The sequence below is a fragment of the Saccoglossus kowalevskii genome, chromosome 4 (genome assembly GCF_978046115.1).
Source record: "Saccoglossus kowalevskii chromosome 4, keSacKowa6.1, whole genome shotgun sequence".
Taxonomy (NCBI): domain Eukaryota; kingdom Metazoa; phylum Hemichordata; class Enteropneusta; family Harrimaniidae; genus Saccoglossus; species Saccoglossus kowalevskii.
This window is the reverse complement of record NC_140644.1, coordinates 41,435,253-41,454,852: the sequence shown is the minus strand read 5'-3', so window position 1 is coordinate 41,454,852 and position 19,600 is coordinate 41,435,253. Positions and strand designations below refer to the sequence as shown.

General features: G+C 35.8%; 2 protein-coding genes across 2 annotated transcripts in view; one reads left to right on the top strand and one right to left on the bottom strand.

Annotated features, from left to right (window-relative positions):
• LOC100366516 (stromal interaction molecule 1-like) overlaps positions 1 to 12,633 on the bottom strand; it is an 81,546-nt gene extending 68,913 nt beyond the window's left edge. The window contains exon 1 of the mRNA XM_085498132.1: positions 12,307 to 12,633. Within this exon, the coding sequence (XP_085354258.1) occupies positions 12,307 to 12,475 (169 nt within the window). The 5' untranslated portion in view covers positions 12,476 to 12,633. The remainder of the gene's footprint in view (positions 1 to 12,306) is intronic.
• A 323-nt stretch (positions 12,634 to 12,956) lies between these two features.
• On the top strand, positions 12,957 to 18,381 carry LOC102803694 (steroid receptor RNA activator 1-like). The gene is made up of 6 exons (XM_006818675.3): positions 12,957 to 12,996; positions 13,246 to 13,374; positions 16,281 to 16,522; positions 16,702 to 16,810; positions 17,303 to 17,373; positions 18,122 to 18,381. The coding sequence occupies exons 1-6, from the start codon at positions 12,981 to 12,983 to the stop codon at positions 18,242 to 18,244; spliced, it is 690 nt and encodes a 229-aa protein (XP_006818738.1). The 5' UTR covers positions 12,957 to 12,980; the 3' UTR covers positions 18,245 to 18,381.
• The last annotated feature ends 1,219 nt before the right edge of the window (positions 18,382 to 19,600 follow it).

Here is a 19,600-nt window from a genome sequence, read left to right as displayed (position 1 = left end):
ATCACAGCATTCAGCCTTGTTACATTTACAAGGTGCTGATCATAAGTGTGGCATAATACAGCTACTTGTGAGATAAACTTATAAAACTAATAGCTTATACATGTAGCAGTTTCACTGCATGTAAGCATTCAAAACATTATAGCTTTGTATACTATTTAACTATTCTATTCAGTGTTGGTCAATGAACCTACATTTTTGTAGTACTTCAGACACATTTTATCTGTCTTTTACCTCAGTACCGATAATACATCAATCAATATACATGTCAAGTACTACCGGTAGTACCTGCTCTTAAAAGGTCATAAATTTTACTTACAACAAGACTACTGTAATTCTGGTAAAACTTAATGAAAGACCATGTAACTGAATGTCTGTAATTACTAGTTTTTGATGTCAAGTTTATGTCTTTTACTATACTATCTGAAATTATATTGTTTTGACTTGCAGACAATCTTGGCACTGCTATAGCAACATTGGCTGGGAGAAGTACTACTTGATATTGGCATGTTGCAGCTTTTATTGACCCTGTTAAAAACAGTTACTTTGAATTGAAACGGTCTGAACATTTCCCATCACAACTGGTCAAATGTGTAGCTAAGAACTTGTTCACCAAAATGCTAGTCTTATGTTGGTGCAATGTTAGATTTACATCAACTCAAAGCTATCATACATTACATGTTACGATGATTTACTGTTAATTGCAGTATAGTGATTCTATTGTTTTTATTCAAACAGCATTTACACATATCAAAAAGGAAACACAGTGTAGCAAGGTCAGGTTTGAAAAGGTAGAAGTACAACTGTTAGGCGAAAGTTATTATTTGTAAAATTAAAATTAAAATCTATGAATACAAATTAGGTAATTAATATTCATAGATTTCAACTCTAAAGTAATACAATTTGTAGATTATCTGTAAAACACCTTTAAATTGTATAATTTATGCAAATTAGATGATAAGTATACGTACGTACCTCACCCCAGCGCAACTACTGTAAAAATACTTTACTTTAGCTGGATTTAATTTTTGCTGAATAGACTTTTTTGGTGATTTGTATGGAATTTATTTTCACTGATTTTTGACAAGTTTAATGTAAAATATAGGAAAAAAGGTATATTCGCTGAATTTTATTTTTACTGAATTATTCCTTTGTTCTTCTTTGTCTAACGGCTTAAAAATAGGCTTATTACATGTATTATGCAAATTAGATATTCAACATTCATGAATTTCAACCAAGAACTAACAAGACCTGAGGACCAAGTTTTATGAAATCTGGTGAGTCGTGTTTGAGATACATAATAGTCAATGCAATATACTGTATTCAACCGATATAGGGTCCATGTCCAATCAAGTGTAGGGAAGTTTGTATGATTTATATTTTTGAGGTCAAGTTTGACTTTGTGCTCATATCATCCCAAGTAATGTAAAGTAGATGTAGTTTTACTTTTTTTGAATAATAAAATTTGTTTGTCATTATCATGAATGGGATATGAATGGGTATTTACATTTCAACAATGAACTGTTATAAACGCATGAATCCTTAAGATTTTGATCAGAAGGCCAAATAAAAAAATTTGAATGTGAAAGGTGTTAAATACTTTTTCCACACTAAAATAACCTTCCTAATGTTGCTAATCGACAGTTAACAATTTTTTGAACATTTTCAAACCCAGATTAAATTTTTAGATCCTAAATTCAAGTACCTTAAATCTCGATTAATTCGCGGTAGTAAAAATAATTATTTTTTCAAGTGCACGAATTAATAGCGTCAAAACGGAAATTATTGGTTTTTGGTGCACGAATTAAAAGAGTACTTTTAGATCGATTCAAGAAGGAGCTGTTTTCATAAATTTATTAGTGATTTGTTTTGTTTTCCAATGAACACGATTACAGGACGTTGTTTTAGTGCCTCTGAGACTCGTGGCTAGCGACATGGTGTACTGTCGGGCACGCACTGCGTCAAGGACCACGCACCATGTTACACTTGAAATGGAACAGTGAAATGGCAATGGTCACTCTGTACACAAACGAACAATGAACACGTGGCTACAAAGTAGCCGTCTGGCTGCACAGCCACTGGCAGTACCGTCAGACACAAATTATTAATATTGTTCGACAAGTCATCAGTAGTGAAGCCGTCAAACCAATCACCATCGTCGTGGTCGCCGTTTAAAAACAGATCGGCAATGATTTCTGCTATTTCAGTGTTGCTTCGGATAAGGTGGTCTTCTGCCCTGTTGATTGCATTTTTGTGGCTTTGTTTACATGATTGTTTTTTTTTTGTCAAGCACTTTCCCTGGGTGATCTTATGGAGGATTCGATTTTTTTTTTAGAAAAATGTGGACCAAAAGATCGCCCGGGCGATGTTATGGCAGACATTACGAAGCCCATCTTGTCTGGAAAAATAACCCTGCGTTGATAAAAATGGTCTCAGAAAAATAATGTTTCGCATTGACCAAATATAATCATGCAAAGTATAAATTCAAAGTGTTTTAATACATTGGTGAGAGGTAGCATTTTACGTGAACAAGAACATGCACTGAGAAGGAAAAGCAGGCCAAAGTCGAAACGGGGTGCATCATGAACATGACAACACACACTGCGACAACTGAGTGATCAGCGACATCATTTTGGAACGCAATTGAACTTCAAGTACTTCTTTGCGAAACTTGCTGTGCGGCAATGCTGACGTTAAATGTGTTGATCGAAGTTTGACCCCAAGTATCGCACTGAACTGGCTCTTTACCTTAGCAACCTTTTTCTTCGTGCCCAGTGGTATTGTAATTATGCAACTTGTATGGAACTTTGTACTGGCTTTGAATATATCACCGTCGTTTACTTAGTGCACTGCTTTTCTAATTACACAAATTTGTTTGCACTATTGTACCGGGTCTAAATATTTCAACTTGGTAATGTATTGCTTTCATGATAATTGTTTTTTTTACTATTGTTAGAGCACTGACCCGGGGTATTGGGTCTGAATATTACAATATCACCAACTTGATAATGCGTTGCATTCGTAATAAAACATAAACATACCATATGTCAAATTAAATTTTACTATAATACTATAACTATAATACTATAACACCCAGCTTGACGCAAATCAATATAGTTACTTGTCATTTGTTCAAAAAATCGTTCAACTCTCACAAATACCATAAACGCGAAGAGTAAACTGGGGGGTTAAATGAAAGGGAACATATTTTTTGAACAAAAACACATCAGTACAAGATTATGTGTGCAAGGTTAGATTTATAGAACATACATACATGACTGTTTTTTACCGAATCCGGTATAATGAAAATGTGACACGAGGTCAATCGCCCGACCAATCAAAAACGTCAATTTACGTACCATAGGGCGGTTCACTTAAATGACGTCATAGAATAAAATCAATTTCCAAAATGGTCGATGCAACACTGTGAACCAGCGACGAAAAGCTCCGTACTAGAAATTCATAATCAATGTGCTGACCGATGGATATTTATTGACTAAATAATAATCTTGCTAAACATCTGTAGTGTCGAGGGGGAATGATTTTGTTCAGGTCAAAACTTGACCCAACCTAAACTGCCTGCTAACTGAAAGGCTGTGATGACGAAGATCATCTGCGATTACGGCTACACCAAGTACTGATAACATAAAAACTCAAACAAAATGTATATGTTTAATGTCTTCATGCAATATATTCTGAGTTATCCACTTCATACTGGCCCACAAATTAATAGGATACAATTTTAAACATGTTTTTGAACGCCGCGAATTAAAAGAATACATTTAAAAATTAGCGTTCGAAAATAAAATGGGTGCATGAATTAATAGACCATGAATTAATAGAGTTTTTACGGAAGTATGTGAATATCACAGTAATAAAATGTACATATTCTTTGTGAACATTTCTGTTCACAGTGATGGTGGAATCAATGATAACACTCAATTTGTGAAACAATGCTTTATTTTCTCACAAGACATGTGATATATCTCCAAACTTAGTGCAGTGTTCTCCCCAGGATGTAAACAGCGTGATTAGCAAGACCGCCACAGTGCTTCTTTTCATTGGGGGATCTCGTCACGCTGGTCGGCCTGACCGGCACTCAAAATTAGCGACCACTGCAGAAACGCTTCTGACTATTGTCATATTGTTATTATACTTACGTACCGACCGACACGCATCCTGCCAGTCGTGGATAATAATTTGTAAACAATAGACATAGTCCCGCGATTGAACAATACAAGTCAATTTTGTAAAATTAGCACCTCTTTGTTTGTAAGTAAATACTTTCTGACGATAGACGCACGCAGTCTTTAGATTGAAAGCTAAAATTCTTTCAAAATCAATTCCACCCGATATAACATGGGCAAATCAGAGTTCACGATCAGTTTACGCTACTCAAGAAAAAAACAACGTGTTTATTGCGTTATTGGGTAAAATACATTTGAACTGTTATCATCGTGAATTATGTAAAAACTCTTCTTTCAATACTTTTTTTACCTTTTAAAAATTTCTAATCACCTCTTTCGAAAACCATCATGCAGTTTTCATCTGAAATTCATACATTGTACCAACACATCGTGCTACGACATCGCTTTACTTCCGCAATGTAACTTTTTTGACCCACCAGGTCAAAGGACACATGCCGGTCAACTAATGCGTCATAACTATCATGGCGGGTCTGTGTTTTTCACCGAAGTGATTGAGTGATCAAAAATATCCACTCCCAATAAAACTAAGTTAAATTTAACATTTTTTGCATGGCATCATGACCGAGTAAGAGGAATTATTGGTATAACCGGTGTAAAACATCGCGAAGTAAGTTATGTCACGTCGTAACTTTGATCGTTTGGAAGTGTTATTTGTTCGTTCATTTACTGTAAATGTAAACGTTAGAAGCTGATGGTCGGAATAATAACCAACAATCCGCCAAATAACTACATGGTCGATTTTTTGAAGGAGAATTTTGTAGTAAATAAGATCATGAAAGTGGTGAACATAGTCCTGGCTCAAACGTTTCAAATGAGTTTCATTTAACCTTTTACAATTTATTTGTTTCTTTTTAGTCTGCAGCAATTGCATTTCGAGAATGTTTCATTTTTAAATTCAAACTCTTCTAAATTGTGAAACGTAATATTTTGACTTCAAAAAAAAATATTTTCCCTGTGACGGAGCTCATTAATATTACAAAAATGCCCAAAATAAAAGTGTTTATAACACTGTGTGAAGCAAATAAATATCTGCCACTTTGTTTTTAAAAATATACGTTGTTTATTGTGTGGGTGTAAATGTGCTTTGGTCAATTTCCATTATTATGTAAATGATATGCAAATGATATGCAAATTAGGCCGCCACAGTGGTTTAAATTCCTGGGGAGAACACTGTAGTGAGCAAGAATTGCCATTTTGAAATCAGGATTTTTTCAGATGGGGTCAAAGAGATTACAATAGATACACATATTCAGGCTAAATACAAAGACTCTATTGTGTGTTTTGCACGTGGAGTCATAAATCAGTATGAATTTCATTCAGACTTTTCAAGTATCGTCCACCCACAAGTTGTACTGAAGGATGATACAGTGACCTGAAATGGTTACCGGTACTTCTTGTCTGAAGTTCCAGTATATTCAGTATATAGCATGTTAATTATTAGACATGTGTATACAAGCAAGCTGACTTTTGACCTAAATTTGACATTTTATTTTCAACACTGACCTGTCAAACTGCAAAGATATTTCATACTCTGCAGCCACATGTGGATTTCAGTGAGTCATTTAACAAGACTGATTTAGTAGGGAACTGGAGTCACAATGAAATTCCAGAAACTTATTTGATTCACCTTAGTGATTGGTGGGAAGACTTGTATTCAGGAAAAAAACTAGTAATTGCATTCATAGTCCCTGCGAGTTATTACGTTTGAAGGATAATGGTCATTGAGACACAACATGTTCAATATGATTTCCATAAAATATGTATTACAACAAGTATAAAATACAATGCTTGTTTACACAAAATTCAAACACACTGTGTGACAACCATCGACCTTTAACAATTATATCAAGTTTGAGCATAAACAGTCAGAGCATGTCAGTCATGTGGCTGTCAGTGGTTCCAGAATTGCATTCAATAAAAAAATGGCCACCAATCGGACATTTTTTTTAATCCAATCAAAAAAACAGAACGTACAAGATGCATGATGTATGTATAAAGTTTGAATGTAAACAGTCTAGAACAATGATGAACAACATTTTCCCTCATATACCTTTCCTTTTAATCTAATGACACAACCAGATACATTGTACAAGATCAATTTATATTCATTTCAATTTTTTCAAGGTGGGATTCTTACAAATTACAAATCTTTGTGTTTTAAGTGTTGTCAAGTGACAGCAATCTGTACTAAGCATTCAATTATACTATACTTACTGTATGCATCAATTAGTAAAAATATCACAATTACATGTACACATGTACTAGGTTTAAATAGCAGTATTTTATGGAAGCCATATTTTTGCTCCTCCCACCAGGAGATTAAGATTAGTTTTTGTGTTTTATACAGTTAGGGCCAACCCAGAGATATTTCGGAGCCAACTGACTCAAGCCGAATGCAGTACACAGTGTTTTTTGCTGGGTCAAGCAAGTACGCTCTGATAAAATGCTGTTGTCCAGGGTCCTACCCACGCTGGACGGCGGTGGACGGGGCCGTCCGGCACTCAGAATTAGCGACTGGCACACAAGGCTGCCGTCCGGCACTATTGTTTTTGTCCATGACGCAACAAGAGCGCTGGAAGACAAAAGAATGTTTGAGAGGGAGTTGTGTAAACAAGTAAATTTCAACTTTTAGTGAGGCACAATTCTTCAGTCAAGAATACAAACATCTAAAATTAGAAGTAACAACAGGTGGTGAAATGTAACAGATTAATCACATTCTGAACATACATTTATACCATATTTGCTCTAGAAACTAACATGTATGTCGATAAATGCCATGTTAAAACAGTTAACAGATCACAGCCTGAGGCTTAGATACTTGCAGCATATTCTGGTTTACATTATAACCTATAACTGTAGAGAAATATTGTTGACAATACCCACGCCCAATAACTATGCAAAAATTACAAGCAGTACTGCCACTATAATTAGTACACAAGGTAATCAATGCAACAGGTTAAACAACAATTAACCTTTGAACTTAGTGAAAACCCTTATCACCCTCATCAAAAGAGGCAGAAATTTGGAGACAGGCTTCCCAGTTTTGGTCAACAATTTATATTAGATGTAAGTTTCCAGCTGTAGACATTCGTGGGTTAGAATGTTTCTAGCAGTAGACTGATTCTAGATTGATAGCAACAACAGTCTGCAGCTTGTGATATTTATGGAAATCTACTGGTACATGTACCGACAAAATTGTGTGTTGTTTCTTGGATAGTATGTATGGAGTATCCAGTACAATAGATTATCTACATGTATCTCTATGCCTCTCAGTGGGACTCATGAATAAACAGTGAATGACCTCAGCTACATTAATTTACAATACTAGTTGTGTATATGCATAGCTTCATAGCATGCGTTAAGAAAACATGCATGAATGCTTAGTACCGGTATGAGCTAAGAAACAATATGCACAAGCTAAAGACCCAGCTAGTCTAGACCTTTAGCATGGGCTAACAATGTCTTGAACACTTAGCTTGGGCTAAGCACTCAAAATGTCACTGTATTCAATGTCCATGTGGAAGATTTACTAATATATTCATAACTAATCATTTCAGTATGCCATTTCCAACATTACAATCAATGCAAGTATATCCAGAGACATAATTCTTAAGAAAAAAAAAAAAGGACTGACGATGAGACATTTTTTGAATTTGCACTGTTGTGGTTATATAACCATTAAACTAACAGATATACTTTCCTGGTCACTGTACTGGTAAAACGATTTGCATATTACAAGTTTGGGTGTTTCTCAGCTGTGTTAACAGCTGTTCCCTCCTGTGCAATTGCAAACAAATGACTATGAGGTTAGGTTAGGTTAAATCTTATTACAACCTACTGATATATGGTGTCCAAAATGTTAAATTGAATTTGTGTAGCCTTCAGGATCTAAATATTGCTGAATTAGCAAAGATTACTCATAGTATCAATTTGTAAAATATTAATAGTACAAACATACAATATGTTGTCGGTGTCTTTTAATACACTGCTAAAGATCACTATAAATAAATAGTGATAAATAAACTATTGTGATTTACAATATATATACACATGTACTAGTACTGATTGGTTCAGACAAGGCACATGGTTACTCTTATGTACATGTACTTTAAAAAATTGAAATTATGGCAACATTATTAGGTGAGGTCAGATAGATTTCCTATGGCAACGAGTAGTTGACATTGATTGGAATTCACAATTTATAAATATTTATGGGCACCTTACCAGTTTTTAATGCTTTTGAAAATAAAAAAGTGAGTTGGGTGTTAAGTAGAATAACATAATATTGTATTTTCACATCAATATCTTGTAAATATATGTCCAATGAAAATATATATATTAGTATTATACCCAGTGTGTCACCTATTTATTTCTGAATTTAGTAACAGACAGATTTTGCTCCACCTTATTGGCTTATTATTCTGACTGCTGTATTATTTAGCATACATTTAAGCCTCCCACAGAGAACATAGCATAACCATAACAACATTGCCCATTTAGATATTAAATAACAAATAAAAATTCAGAATTAATAAATACTGACTAATGATTTTTTTTGCTGAGCAAAAGTGAAAATGAAAGTACAGAAAAAAAAACAATAATATATCCTAAAGTTTTGTGCGGAAAATAGTGTCAAAAATTTAGGAGGAAACAATTCTGACCAAAAATGAAAACAATGAGGTTATCATAGTAACATAAAAAAAAAATTAATATCCATGTTCATCACTTGATACTATATGTACTGTATTAATCTCAGGGTCCCTTAGTCAAACATATAAATGAATTATACATGTATAAATGTTCCCAAATACAGCAAACCTTGGAGGTAAAAATACTGACCAGTGTTTTGGCAGGGAATGTAACAAATTCACTGCAAAATGCTACTATCATGTGGTGGTCATTGTTGACTAATTTGCATTCCAAGATTTATTTTTAGGTCCCATGCAACGATCAGATACACCACTGATACGTTTCATCAATGCGAAAGTGAGGCTTTGAATACAAATAGCCAGCAATGGCCTCAGCCTGATTAGAGTGAATTGATACATTTTAGGTAGCAGAATTACTAATAGTGAGTTCCCATGAGAATGCATACATTCTGTGCACTTATTTCTAAGTCTAAAAAACATTTTATTTTAGCTAATTTTGACCCATAACTTGAAAATTATTCATACATGCTAGCCACACCAAAATTGAACTTGGTGGACATTTTACAATTATTGATCAGATTTCCAAGTTCGCAGATGATCAACAGCAATGTTGAGGACAGACATTTTCCCCTCTTCTAATGATAATCAGGTAAAGTAAAAAAAACAGTGAAGGAAATACACAGAATGCATGTAGAACACCAAAAAATTAAACATATTGCTAACTCAGTCTCCTTTTTTTTTACTAATTAAGTGAGTTTACAAGACTCAAAACAGGAAAGAGACAGTTAATAATTTCAGTGACGAGATGTTTTAATATCCTGCCCAACAAAGTGTGGTTCAGGGATGACACAGTGCGGTTCATGGGTGACACAGTGTGGTTCATGGGTGACACAGTGTGGTTCATGGGTGACATAGTGCGGTTCATGGGTGACACAGTGCGGTTCAAGGGTGACACAGTGCGGGTTCAAGGGTGACACAGTGCGGTTCATGGGTGACAGTGCGGTTCATGGGTGACAGTGCGGTTCATGGGTGACAGTGCGGTTCATGGGTGACAGCGCGGTTCATGTGTGACACTGTGGTTCATGGGTGACGCAGTGCGGTTCATGGGTGACAGTGCGGTTCATGGGTGACACAGTGCGGTTCATGGGTGACACAGTGTGGTTCATGGGTGACACAGTGCGGTTCATGTGTGACACTGTGGTTCATGGGTGACGCAGTGCGGTTCAAGGATGACAGTGCGGTTCATGGGTGACACAGTGCGGTTCAAGGATGACAGTGCGGTTGAAGGGTGACACAGTGCAGTTCATGGGTGACACAGTGCGGTTCATGGGTGACACAGTGCGGTTCATGGGTGACACAGTGCGGTTCATGGGTGACAGTGCGGTTCAAGGATGACTGTGGTTCATGGGTGACGCAGTGCGGTTCATGGGTGACACAGTGCGGTTCATGGGTGACACAGTGCGGTTCATGGGTGACACAGTGCGGTTCATGGGTGACACAGTGCAGTTCATGGGTGACACAGTGCGGTTCATGGGTGACACAGTGCGGTTCATGGGTGACACAGTGCAGTTCATGGGTGACACAGTGCAGTTCATGGGTGACACAGTGCGGTTCAAGGATGACAGTGCGGTTCATGGGTGACGCAGTGCGGTTCATGGGTGACACAGTGCGGTTCAAGGATGACAGTGCGGTTCAAGGATGACACAGTGCGGTTCAAGGATGACACAGTGCGGTTCAAGGGTGACACAGTGCGGTTCAAGGGTGACACAGTGCGGTTCAAGTGTGACACAGTGCGGTTCAAGGGTGACACAGTGCGGTTCAAGGGTGACACAGTGCGGTTCAAGGGTGACACAGTGTCGTTCATGGGTGACACAGTGCCATTCAAGGGTGACACAGTGCGGTTCAAGGGTGACACAGTGCGGTTCAAGGGTGACACAGTGTGGTTAATGGGTGACACAGTGTGGTTCATGGGTGACACAGTGCGGTTCAAGGATGACACAGTGTGGTTCATGGGTGACGCAGTGCGGTTCATGGGTGACACAGTGCGGTTCAAGGGTGACAGTGCTGTTCATGGGTGACACAGTGCGGTTCATGGGTGACACAGTGTGGTTCAAGGGTGACACAGTGCGGTTCAAGGATGACAGTGCGGTTCAAGGGTGACACAGTGTGGTTCAAGGGTGACACAGTGCCGTTCATAGGTGACACAGTGCCGTTCATGGGTGACACAGTGCCGTTCATGGGTGACACAGTGCGGTTCAAGGGCGACACATTGCGGTTCAAGGATGACAGTGCGGTTCAAGGGTGACACAGTGCAGTTCATGGGTGACAGTGCGGTTCATGGGTGACACAGTGCGGTTCATGGGTGACACAGTGCTGTTCAAGGATGACGCAGTGCAGTTCATGGGTGACACAGTGCGGTTCATGGGTGACAGTACGGTTCAAGGATGACGCAGTGTAGTTCATGGGTGACACAGTGCGGTTCATGGGTGACAAAGTGCGGTTCAAGGATGACACAGTGCTGTTCATGGGTGACACAGTGTGGTTCAAGGGTGACACAGTGCGGTTCATTGGTGACAAAGTACGGTTCAAGGATGACACAGTGCGGTTCATGGTGACACAGTGTGGTTCATGGGTGCAACGCAGTGTGGTTTGAGGAAGTGAAAGAAAGTACTATTGAACATAGAACTGATCTTAATAATTGTACAATACTGAGAAAGAATACAACATTGATAGTCATTGAAACATTTGTTGCTTTAACACTAGTACAAGCAATGACAGGCTCAGTCCAAATAAAGCTAATAAACTCCTTATATGACAAGTAAATTGTGAAAAGAAAAAGTGATATTTAATGCTGACATTTAACGTTATATTTTGACCTCACACTGGAGGGACTGCGTCTTTTCAGATGATTGACTCTCACACAGGTATTGGAGGATGGGTATTGTTAGTGTTCAATGACCTGCTTCACCCATGACGTCAGATTGGCGAGTTATTATCGGTCATTGCTATGTATCAACAAACAATGCGACATGACCTGCATCACTCGATTTTACAGACCAACATATTTGTAATCATTAATTTATTAATAAGCTTACTTCGAAAAAGTATCAGACTACACACTGCTGACAGTTTCACATGGAAGAAGGGTCAGAATAAATAATTTAGTCTACGATAAGATCAACTCGTTGAAACCTGCTTATGTACGATTTGGAAATGACAAACAGACCAACAAGACACAGAAATAACAAACCTACTATTAATTTCCACATATTCGCATATAAAAAGACACATGAGGCAAGTTTATTATATCTTCCACCTCGTGCCACACTAAAGTGACATTCCCTGACCTCCGCAATTTCAAGGAAATTGAACAAACGGAAAACGATCGGCAGTAATTGCTGTTATTTTAACAACTTGTATATATCGACTGAGCAGAAATATCGAATACATACCTGGCACTGTTAAAGCAGTAGTTTGTTTTCTGGATTTTGTTAACGGATGTGGCTGCTCAGGGACGTGCTGGCCAGCTGATATGATCCACGAAGTTGCGACAATAATGACAACAACAGGGAAAAGGCCTGTCCAGTTCGTGGGATGAAGATAATGTGAAAGTCCAAACATATCCCCAAATCATAGATGATATCCAAATGAATTAGTTATACCAACACATTGTAGCATGTGACGACGAAGTTGATTTCGTAAAACACCAGACGGCAGCTCCCAAACGTACACAATAAACAACACTGAACAGAGAACGAACAAGGCGGGCGTATAACGCGGCCAGAAGGAGGTTATTGGGAAATTTCTCTCTCACTCCCTCTCTCTCTGAACAGCAAATCCTGCACAACAGTGAAACAAAACTAGAAATTAAAATAAATTCACAGATAAATATAATTCGAAAATACATATTTCGTTTAAAATATTTTAAATGTTAATATTGTCCGGATAACAGCTTGACAAAATGAGAAATTATTTTACAACTTGAAGGGGTGCCATCAAGTAGATTGAAAAGCCACAGTCAATGAGAGCAACTAAAATTTTGAGTCACAGGAGTGAAGATTTGGCGTTCAATGATTGGTCAAACTCTGTCACATGATCACTATCACCTGATTTATGTTTTAAAAACATGGCGACGAAGCCGGGTGAGTAAAATCATTCATTATGATTATTTGTAATTTTAGTAATACGTAATAAGAAGTTAAAAATTTGCTGATATTTTCTGATTCGTTCATTTTCGATTTACTGAATCGTTTTTGTGTTGTGCATACTCTTGTCCCGAGTGAGCATTCGCTTCCGACCATGATGACGTGTTAACAGTGATTCATCACAGTCATAGGGATCGTCGACTCCGGGCATGACACTAACGTACGCTATATGTTCTAAAATTTCAGGAAACCCGGACAGAGGTTGGAATGATCCGCCGATGTTTTCATATTCAATAGAAAACAATGCTCAGAAATCGCCAAGAAGAAATATATTGAACAAACGAGTTGGGCACAATTTGACAACTCCCGCGGAGAGTAAGTTACTAATCTGTAATCTACTAGTTTCTGATCTGTATCCTTACCATACAGCACCCACTGATGGTGCAGTTGTGTAATAAAGTTATTATTACTAAGTAATACTTTTTTTTTAGTACCAGGCGACAGTTCCGAACATTGAATGTCACTGTTGTCTCTCCTGACTTTTTTTTTTTTTCATTTTGAATGTGCAAATTGCAAGTGCTGGTGCTGACACATAGTGCATTTTTGCCACAGAAGTCATATATGCAATGCAATATGGGAGAGAACTTTCCATTGTATATAATGTAGAAAATTATCTCACTAAATTATATATGATTTTTACCTGCCATGTCACCAAACAAAATTCTTTGATACAACGAAAAAATGTCACCATAGAAACAAATTTTAACCATTTTCCATGGCAATTTGAACTTCTTGTATCTTAAAAAAAAAATTGCCTGGTGACTCCATTTCATTTTTTTATTTGTATCCTAATGGCATGAATACATAATAATGATAGTACACTGAACATGTCATACACTTCAACTTGGCTTAAATCTTGTTAAATTAAAGTGATATTTTTCAAAATGTGTACATTTAAAAGTTGACCACTAAAAATTGTGTACATTATATTTATTCAGAAGGATATTCATATTTTACTTTTTTTTCTGTCAATTGTTTTTATACATTTTTTATGACCTGTTATAAAATTAAACTCGTATTTATTTAGAGAATTACTTAAAATATTGAACTCTATTCAGTCTCTTTTAGGTATCAACTCTTAACGCTACACAAAAGTGAAAATATTTTCATTTTTTTATTGTTACATATTTGATACAAGGATGAAGAAAATGTAAATAAAAATTTGAGCTTACATTACTAGGAAAAATCCATCAATAAAATACAGTGAAAATAGCATGTTTGTCTGTTTTAGAGCATTTTACTATTGTTTCCTATTGAACAAATATACCGGTATCTTGAAATTTTGCTCAATGACATATTGTGTGCTAAAATATCTACACATGTCAAAAACTCACTATTAGCATTTTACATTAACCAATTCAACTTAATTTCAAGTAGCAAAGGTATGTCCAATACAACATCTGAGAATTTTTTCTTTATTTTTTGCTATCACACTATTTATATCTTTTCTGTACATTGTGATTGCTGTGCTGGTATATTTCAGCCAGGTGTGCCCTAATTGGGGGTGAGATTGCTCAGGCAATATTGCATGCCCTTCCCACAAGTCTATTGCTCTGTTCTGATTATTAGTTTAGTTCCCGTTTGGACGCAGTCTGAAAACAGGGACTTATGGATGAACAGGGACTCTGTGCATCCATACGATCGTGGGTCTGTGCGTTTGTGCGTCTGGACCTGTATCTTAAACATGCCTGGACCGGATTAAATTTAAACTTCACACATACATCATACATAATATATACCGGTACATATGCACATCAATCACGATCTGATTCAAGATGGCCGAAGGGCGGTCATTTTTGTACTGAAATATCATCAAAATCAAGCAGATATTATTCAAAATGGCTGACTGGCGACCATCTTTTTTTCATGAATGTGGTTCTAGTGCTACCAATATATCCCTCATATATTTGACTGATTATGTTCAAATTTTAAATATTCATTATAAATCATCTCATAGATATACCGATATATTAGTTTGGCAATCCAATTTAAAATAGCTGAATGGTGGCCATTTTTGCACTAAAAAATCATCAAAAATCTGGCATTTTGGAACTGGATCGCAGTTGTTTATGGATGGATTTAATTCAAACTTGGTACATACATTAGACATTATGGATCCCTGATGCACGTCATTTTGTTTTTCAGATTCGGATTCAAAATGGCTGACTGGTGGCCATTTTGTTTTAATGAATGTGATTCTAGAGCCATATCTCTGACATGCTTTGACTGATCTTCAAATTTTATATATTCATTACACGTTATGTCACAGTTATACAGATATATTGGTTTGATGATTTGATATAAAATGGCCAACTGATGGCCATTTTGTTTTAATTAATGCTGTTCCAGGGCAATACCTCCCAATATGACAAGTACTTGTACTGTATATACATGTATGATAACTAACGGGGACTGTGCCATGCATGGCTTGTTATTATTAATTAATATTTTTTCTGTAATTGATATTTTAATTGTGTTGAAAAGTAATTAAGTGTGACTGATATATTATGTTCACAACTGTTCTTTGTGTCCATTTACACATACACATCACAGTAAGAGAAAAACAGATGTGAACTAGGTACGCCAATGTAAATGGATTTTAAAATATCGAAGTTTGAACCACCTTGCATGGGGGTATCACCATCGAATAATTATGTTATAAAACATTTTGGTACTTTATTATTGTGAACATTTTGCTCAAGTATTACATGTAATAATATTGACCTAAATTTATGGATGTTATTCCAATGATGTTTGCTTTAATTGAACATCAAATATGGATGTCCAACTGAAAAACAGGACTTAAAACACAGTTTAGGAATTTATTTTAATTAGAAGTGAGTAAACAAAGTTCTAGCTTAATTTAATAAAAAGATACCAAATAGATGTCATCGTGGTCAAGATGAACAAAGATTTTAAAAATTGTGTCACATTGTTTCTAAATACAGGCATGTGAATCATCGTAGTCTACCATGTGAGTGACAGTGCATTTTTACCTGAATTTAATTAATTTAATAAAAAAATGGAAATTGTAAATACATGTGTATAAAAAAATATATATATATATATTAAATTTACAAATTTAATGATAAAATATATGAATGAAGAGTTAACTGCCAAATTTTAATAATAAAATACAATAAAATACAATAAAATACAAATTTAATAATTCAATGACATAAACCTTGTATTGTAAACTGAACACAAACTCTTTTTTTTAGAGTCAACTGGATTACCTGCTGCAGTTGGTTTAAGTACTAATCCAACTATGCCTCCACCATCACTCCCTCTTTCATCACAACCATCAATACAACCATCAGTACAACCATCAGTACAACCATCATCAGCTGAGATCACTGAAACAGAATGTGATTCAAGTAATCAAACAGAGACATCCAATTTACAAGAAGACTGTTTAATCAAATTTAGAGAAGTATTATCAAAGTGTCAAGAATTTATAAAGGTGAATGACCTTAGATTTACTAATTTCTGATGGCATTTCAGACATCACACCAGACAGTGCTGAATTAGAAGTTTATCTTTTGCACATGCTTTTCATCTGGTTTAATATTTCATTATACATGTAATAAAAACTTAACCTTAACAACAATACCTAATTTTTCTATTTTACCTGTTTTCCAGTCCAAAGTGGCCGATGATATTAATAAAAAACTGAATATATTATCTGATATGTGGAAGCAGAGTATTTTATCACCTGAAGTGCAAAATAAAACATACCAGTTATCACAAGGCAAGTCAAAGCATGTATTTATCTATCATTTACAAGTGTCATATAATGATCAGAATAAAAATTCGGGTAAATTTTGTTTCCCAAATCAATGTGGGAAGCTGTGTTTTATCATAAAAATTATCATAAAAATTTTCTTTCTATTTTAGATGAGATTTTTGATGAGATTGAGATTTTCTTCTCTTTTATTTAAAAATCTACTTTAAATATAAGTTTTAAATATTATTGTTTTTGTGGATCATTAATCTGATGTTCATACTTATAAATATACTTCTAATACTTATTTATAAACCCAACTGTTTTCATATGAAGCAGTTTCATTAAAATAAAAATGAGACTCATTCAATTGGAACAGCTGGTGTTACTGACTGTGTAACTACTAAGATTATAAATATTTATATATGTTTATGCATAATTTATAATATACAATATATAATTGTTGTCTCAAGTGTATATGATTACCCATTCTCTTACTTTGTGTTGTTTATATTTTAGCATTATCAAGAAGTGAATACGACAAAGCCAATGATATTCATATAGCAATGATGGTTGATCACGTGTCTGAGGTGAGTTATGTGATGTGATCATGTGTCTGAGGTAAGTCATGTGATGTGATCATATGTCTGAGGTAAGTCATGTGATGTGATCATGTGTCTGAGGTAAGTCATGTGATGTGATCATGTGTCTGAGGTAAGCCATGTAATGTGATCGTGTGTCTGAGGTAAGTCATGTGATGGGATCATGTGTCTGAGGTAAGTCACGTGGTGTGATCATGTGTCTGAGGTAAGTCATGTGATGTGATCATGTGTCTGAGGTAAGTCCTGTGATGGGATCATGTGTCTGAGGTAAGCCATGTGATGTGATGGTGTGTCTGAGGTAAGTCATGTGATGGGATCATGGGATGTGATCATGTGTCTGAGGTAAGTCACATGATGTGATCATGTGTCTGAGGTAAGTCATGTGATGTGATCATGTGTCTGAGGTAAGCCCTGTGATGGGATCATGTGTCTGAGGTAAGCCCTGTGATGGGATCATGTGTCTGAGGTAAGTCATGTGATGGGATCATGTGTCTGAGATAAGTCATGTGATGAGATCATGTGTCTGAAGAGACTCAATTTACGGTCTGTTTCCAACGTCCCTGCTTCATGTTGTGTACTGCTTTATATGCCGAGTTAGTATTATTCTGGAAGAGGAAAGAGATTTGAACCAATCAAACACCTCCTACTTCAGTAATTGATCAAAGGCTAATGTTACAGTAGATAGTAGTTCCCAGCTATTGAATCAATTTATAAAATACTGTTGTCTATTATCTAGGTTAGTCAGTGGATTGTTGGAGTTAAGAGGTTAATACAAGAAGCTAAAAAAATACTGCCATTACCACCCCAAGAATCTGAAGAAGCTCACAAAGACAAAAATGTGAAATTAACAGAAGGATGAAAAGAAACAATTTACAATTGCAATTATTTTATTTATTTTAATTGAAAGATTCATGCATTATATTTATATTTATTTATAGTGCTTGACTTGCTGACTCTTGTTTGTTTTTCATTGTTTTCAGTAAAATTAAGGCTGTTTACTGCAGTAACCCGGCTTTCGCTAGTTACATATTTGCATAATATTTTATTTTATTGAAAAAAGCATCAAAACACAAGAGACTGTACACAAGTCTCATCTCATAGTTGTCTTGAGGGCGCTCTCTCATTTTTTTCCTTTATCATATTCTATCACTAAATTCTTTCAAATACTAAAGTATTTGTCAAACAAAAATAAATTGTTTAGAAAGTGTTGTGTATCTTACAGTATCACTATAATTTGAGAATCATGGTGTGAATCAGAATCACAAATTTTCAGCAGTGTGTATCATTTTGGGTTTAAATTTCACTTATTTACCATTTCAGTCATATTCAGTGGGTTTTAAAATCACGGTTTTATCATTTAGATAATGTGTTCTATGCTAAATTTTACGTTAATTTAATTTAGTGTATTTTGAACATCGCCACCAAGAGTTGACAATGTACGTTCCAGCCAATCACAATGTGACATTTAATCACAAATCTTATCATTATAAACATTGTTTATATTTATAACTTACAATAAATTTTGTTCCTTTTATAGAATATCGCTTTATTACAACGTTAAAGAAAATTTGACAATTCTTTTTTTGGTTTCTATACATGTAGAAGGTAATAAAGTTAAAAACAAACAAAACAAAAAGTGTGTATACGCTGTTTTGATATATTTAATTAACCCCAGTAATTGTTGTCTGGCATGGGCATTCATAAGAGATATAAATTTGTCCTTGTTAGTCCCTGTTCGGACGAAGTCCGAAAACAGGGACTTATAATTCGGTCTCCGTCTGTCTGTGCATCCGTGCGTCTGTCCGGAGTCGTATCTCAGAATCCCTTGGACGGATTCCGTTCATTCTTCGCACGTGCCTAGTACCTTATGTGGGACATATGCACATGCAGTGGTTTAGCGATTCAATTCAAAATGGCCGACTGGCAGCCATCTTGTTTTTTGAAAATGTTGTATTTTGGACATGCTTTGTCAGTTGTCATTCAAACTTGGTACATAGATTATACATGTTAGGATACATGTCCATGACGCTTTATTGCGCATTTGGATCAAAGATGGTCGACTGGCAGGCATCTTGTTTTTGTATTTTTATGCGGTATCTTGGATGTGCTCTGTCAGTTTTCATTCAAATTTGGCACATACATGTACTTTATACATGTTAGGATGCATGTCCATGACAATTTGTTTCAAAATCTGGTCAAGGATGGCTGATTCACA

Coding starts and splice junctions, on each gene's coding strand:
- LOC102803694 (XM_006818675.3), top strand. Junction 13,375..16,280: donor TTTGACAACTCCCGCGGAGA/GTAAGTTACTAA, acceptor TCTTTTTTTTAG/AGTCAACTGGATTACCTGCT. Junction 17,374..18,121: donor TGGTTGATCACGTGTCTGAG/GTGAGTTATGTG, acceptor TCTATTATCTAG/GTTAGTCAGTGGATTGTTGG.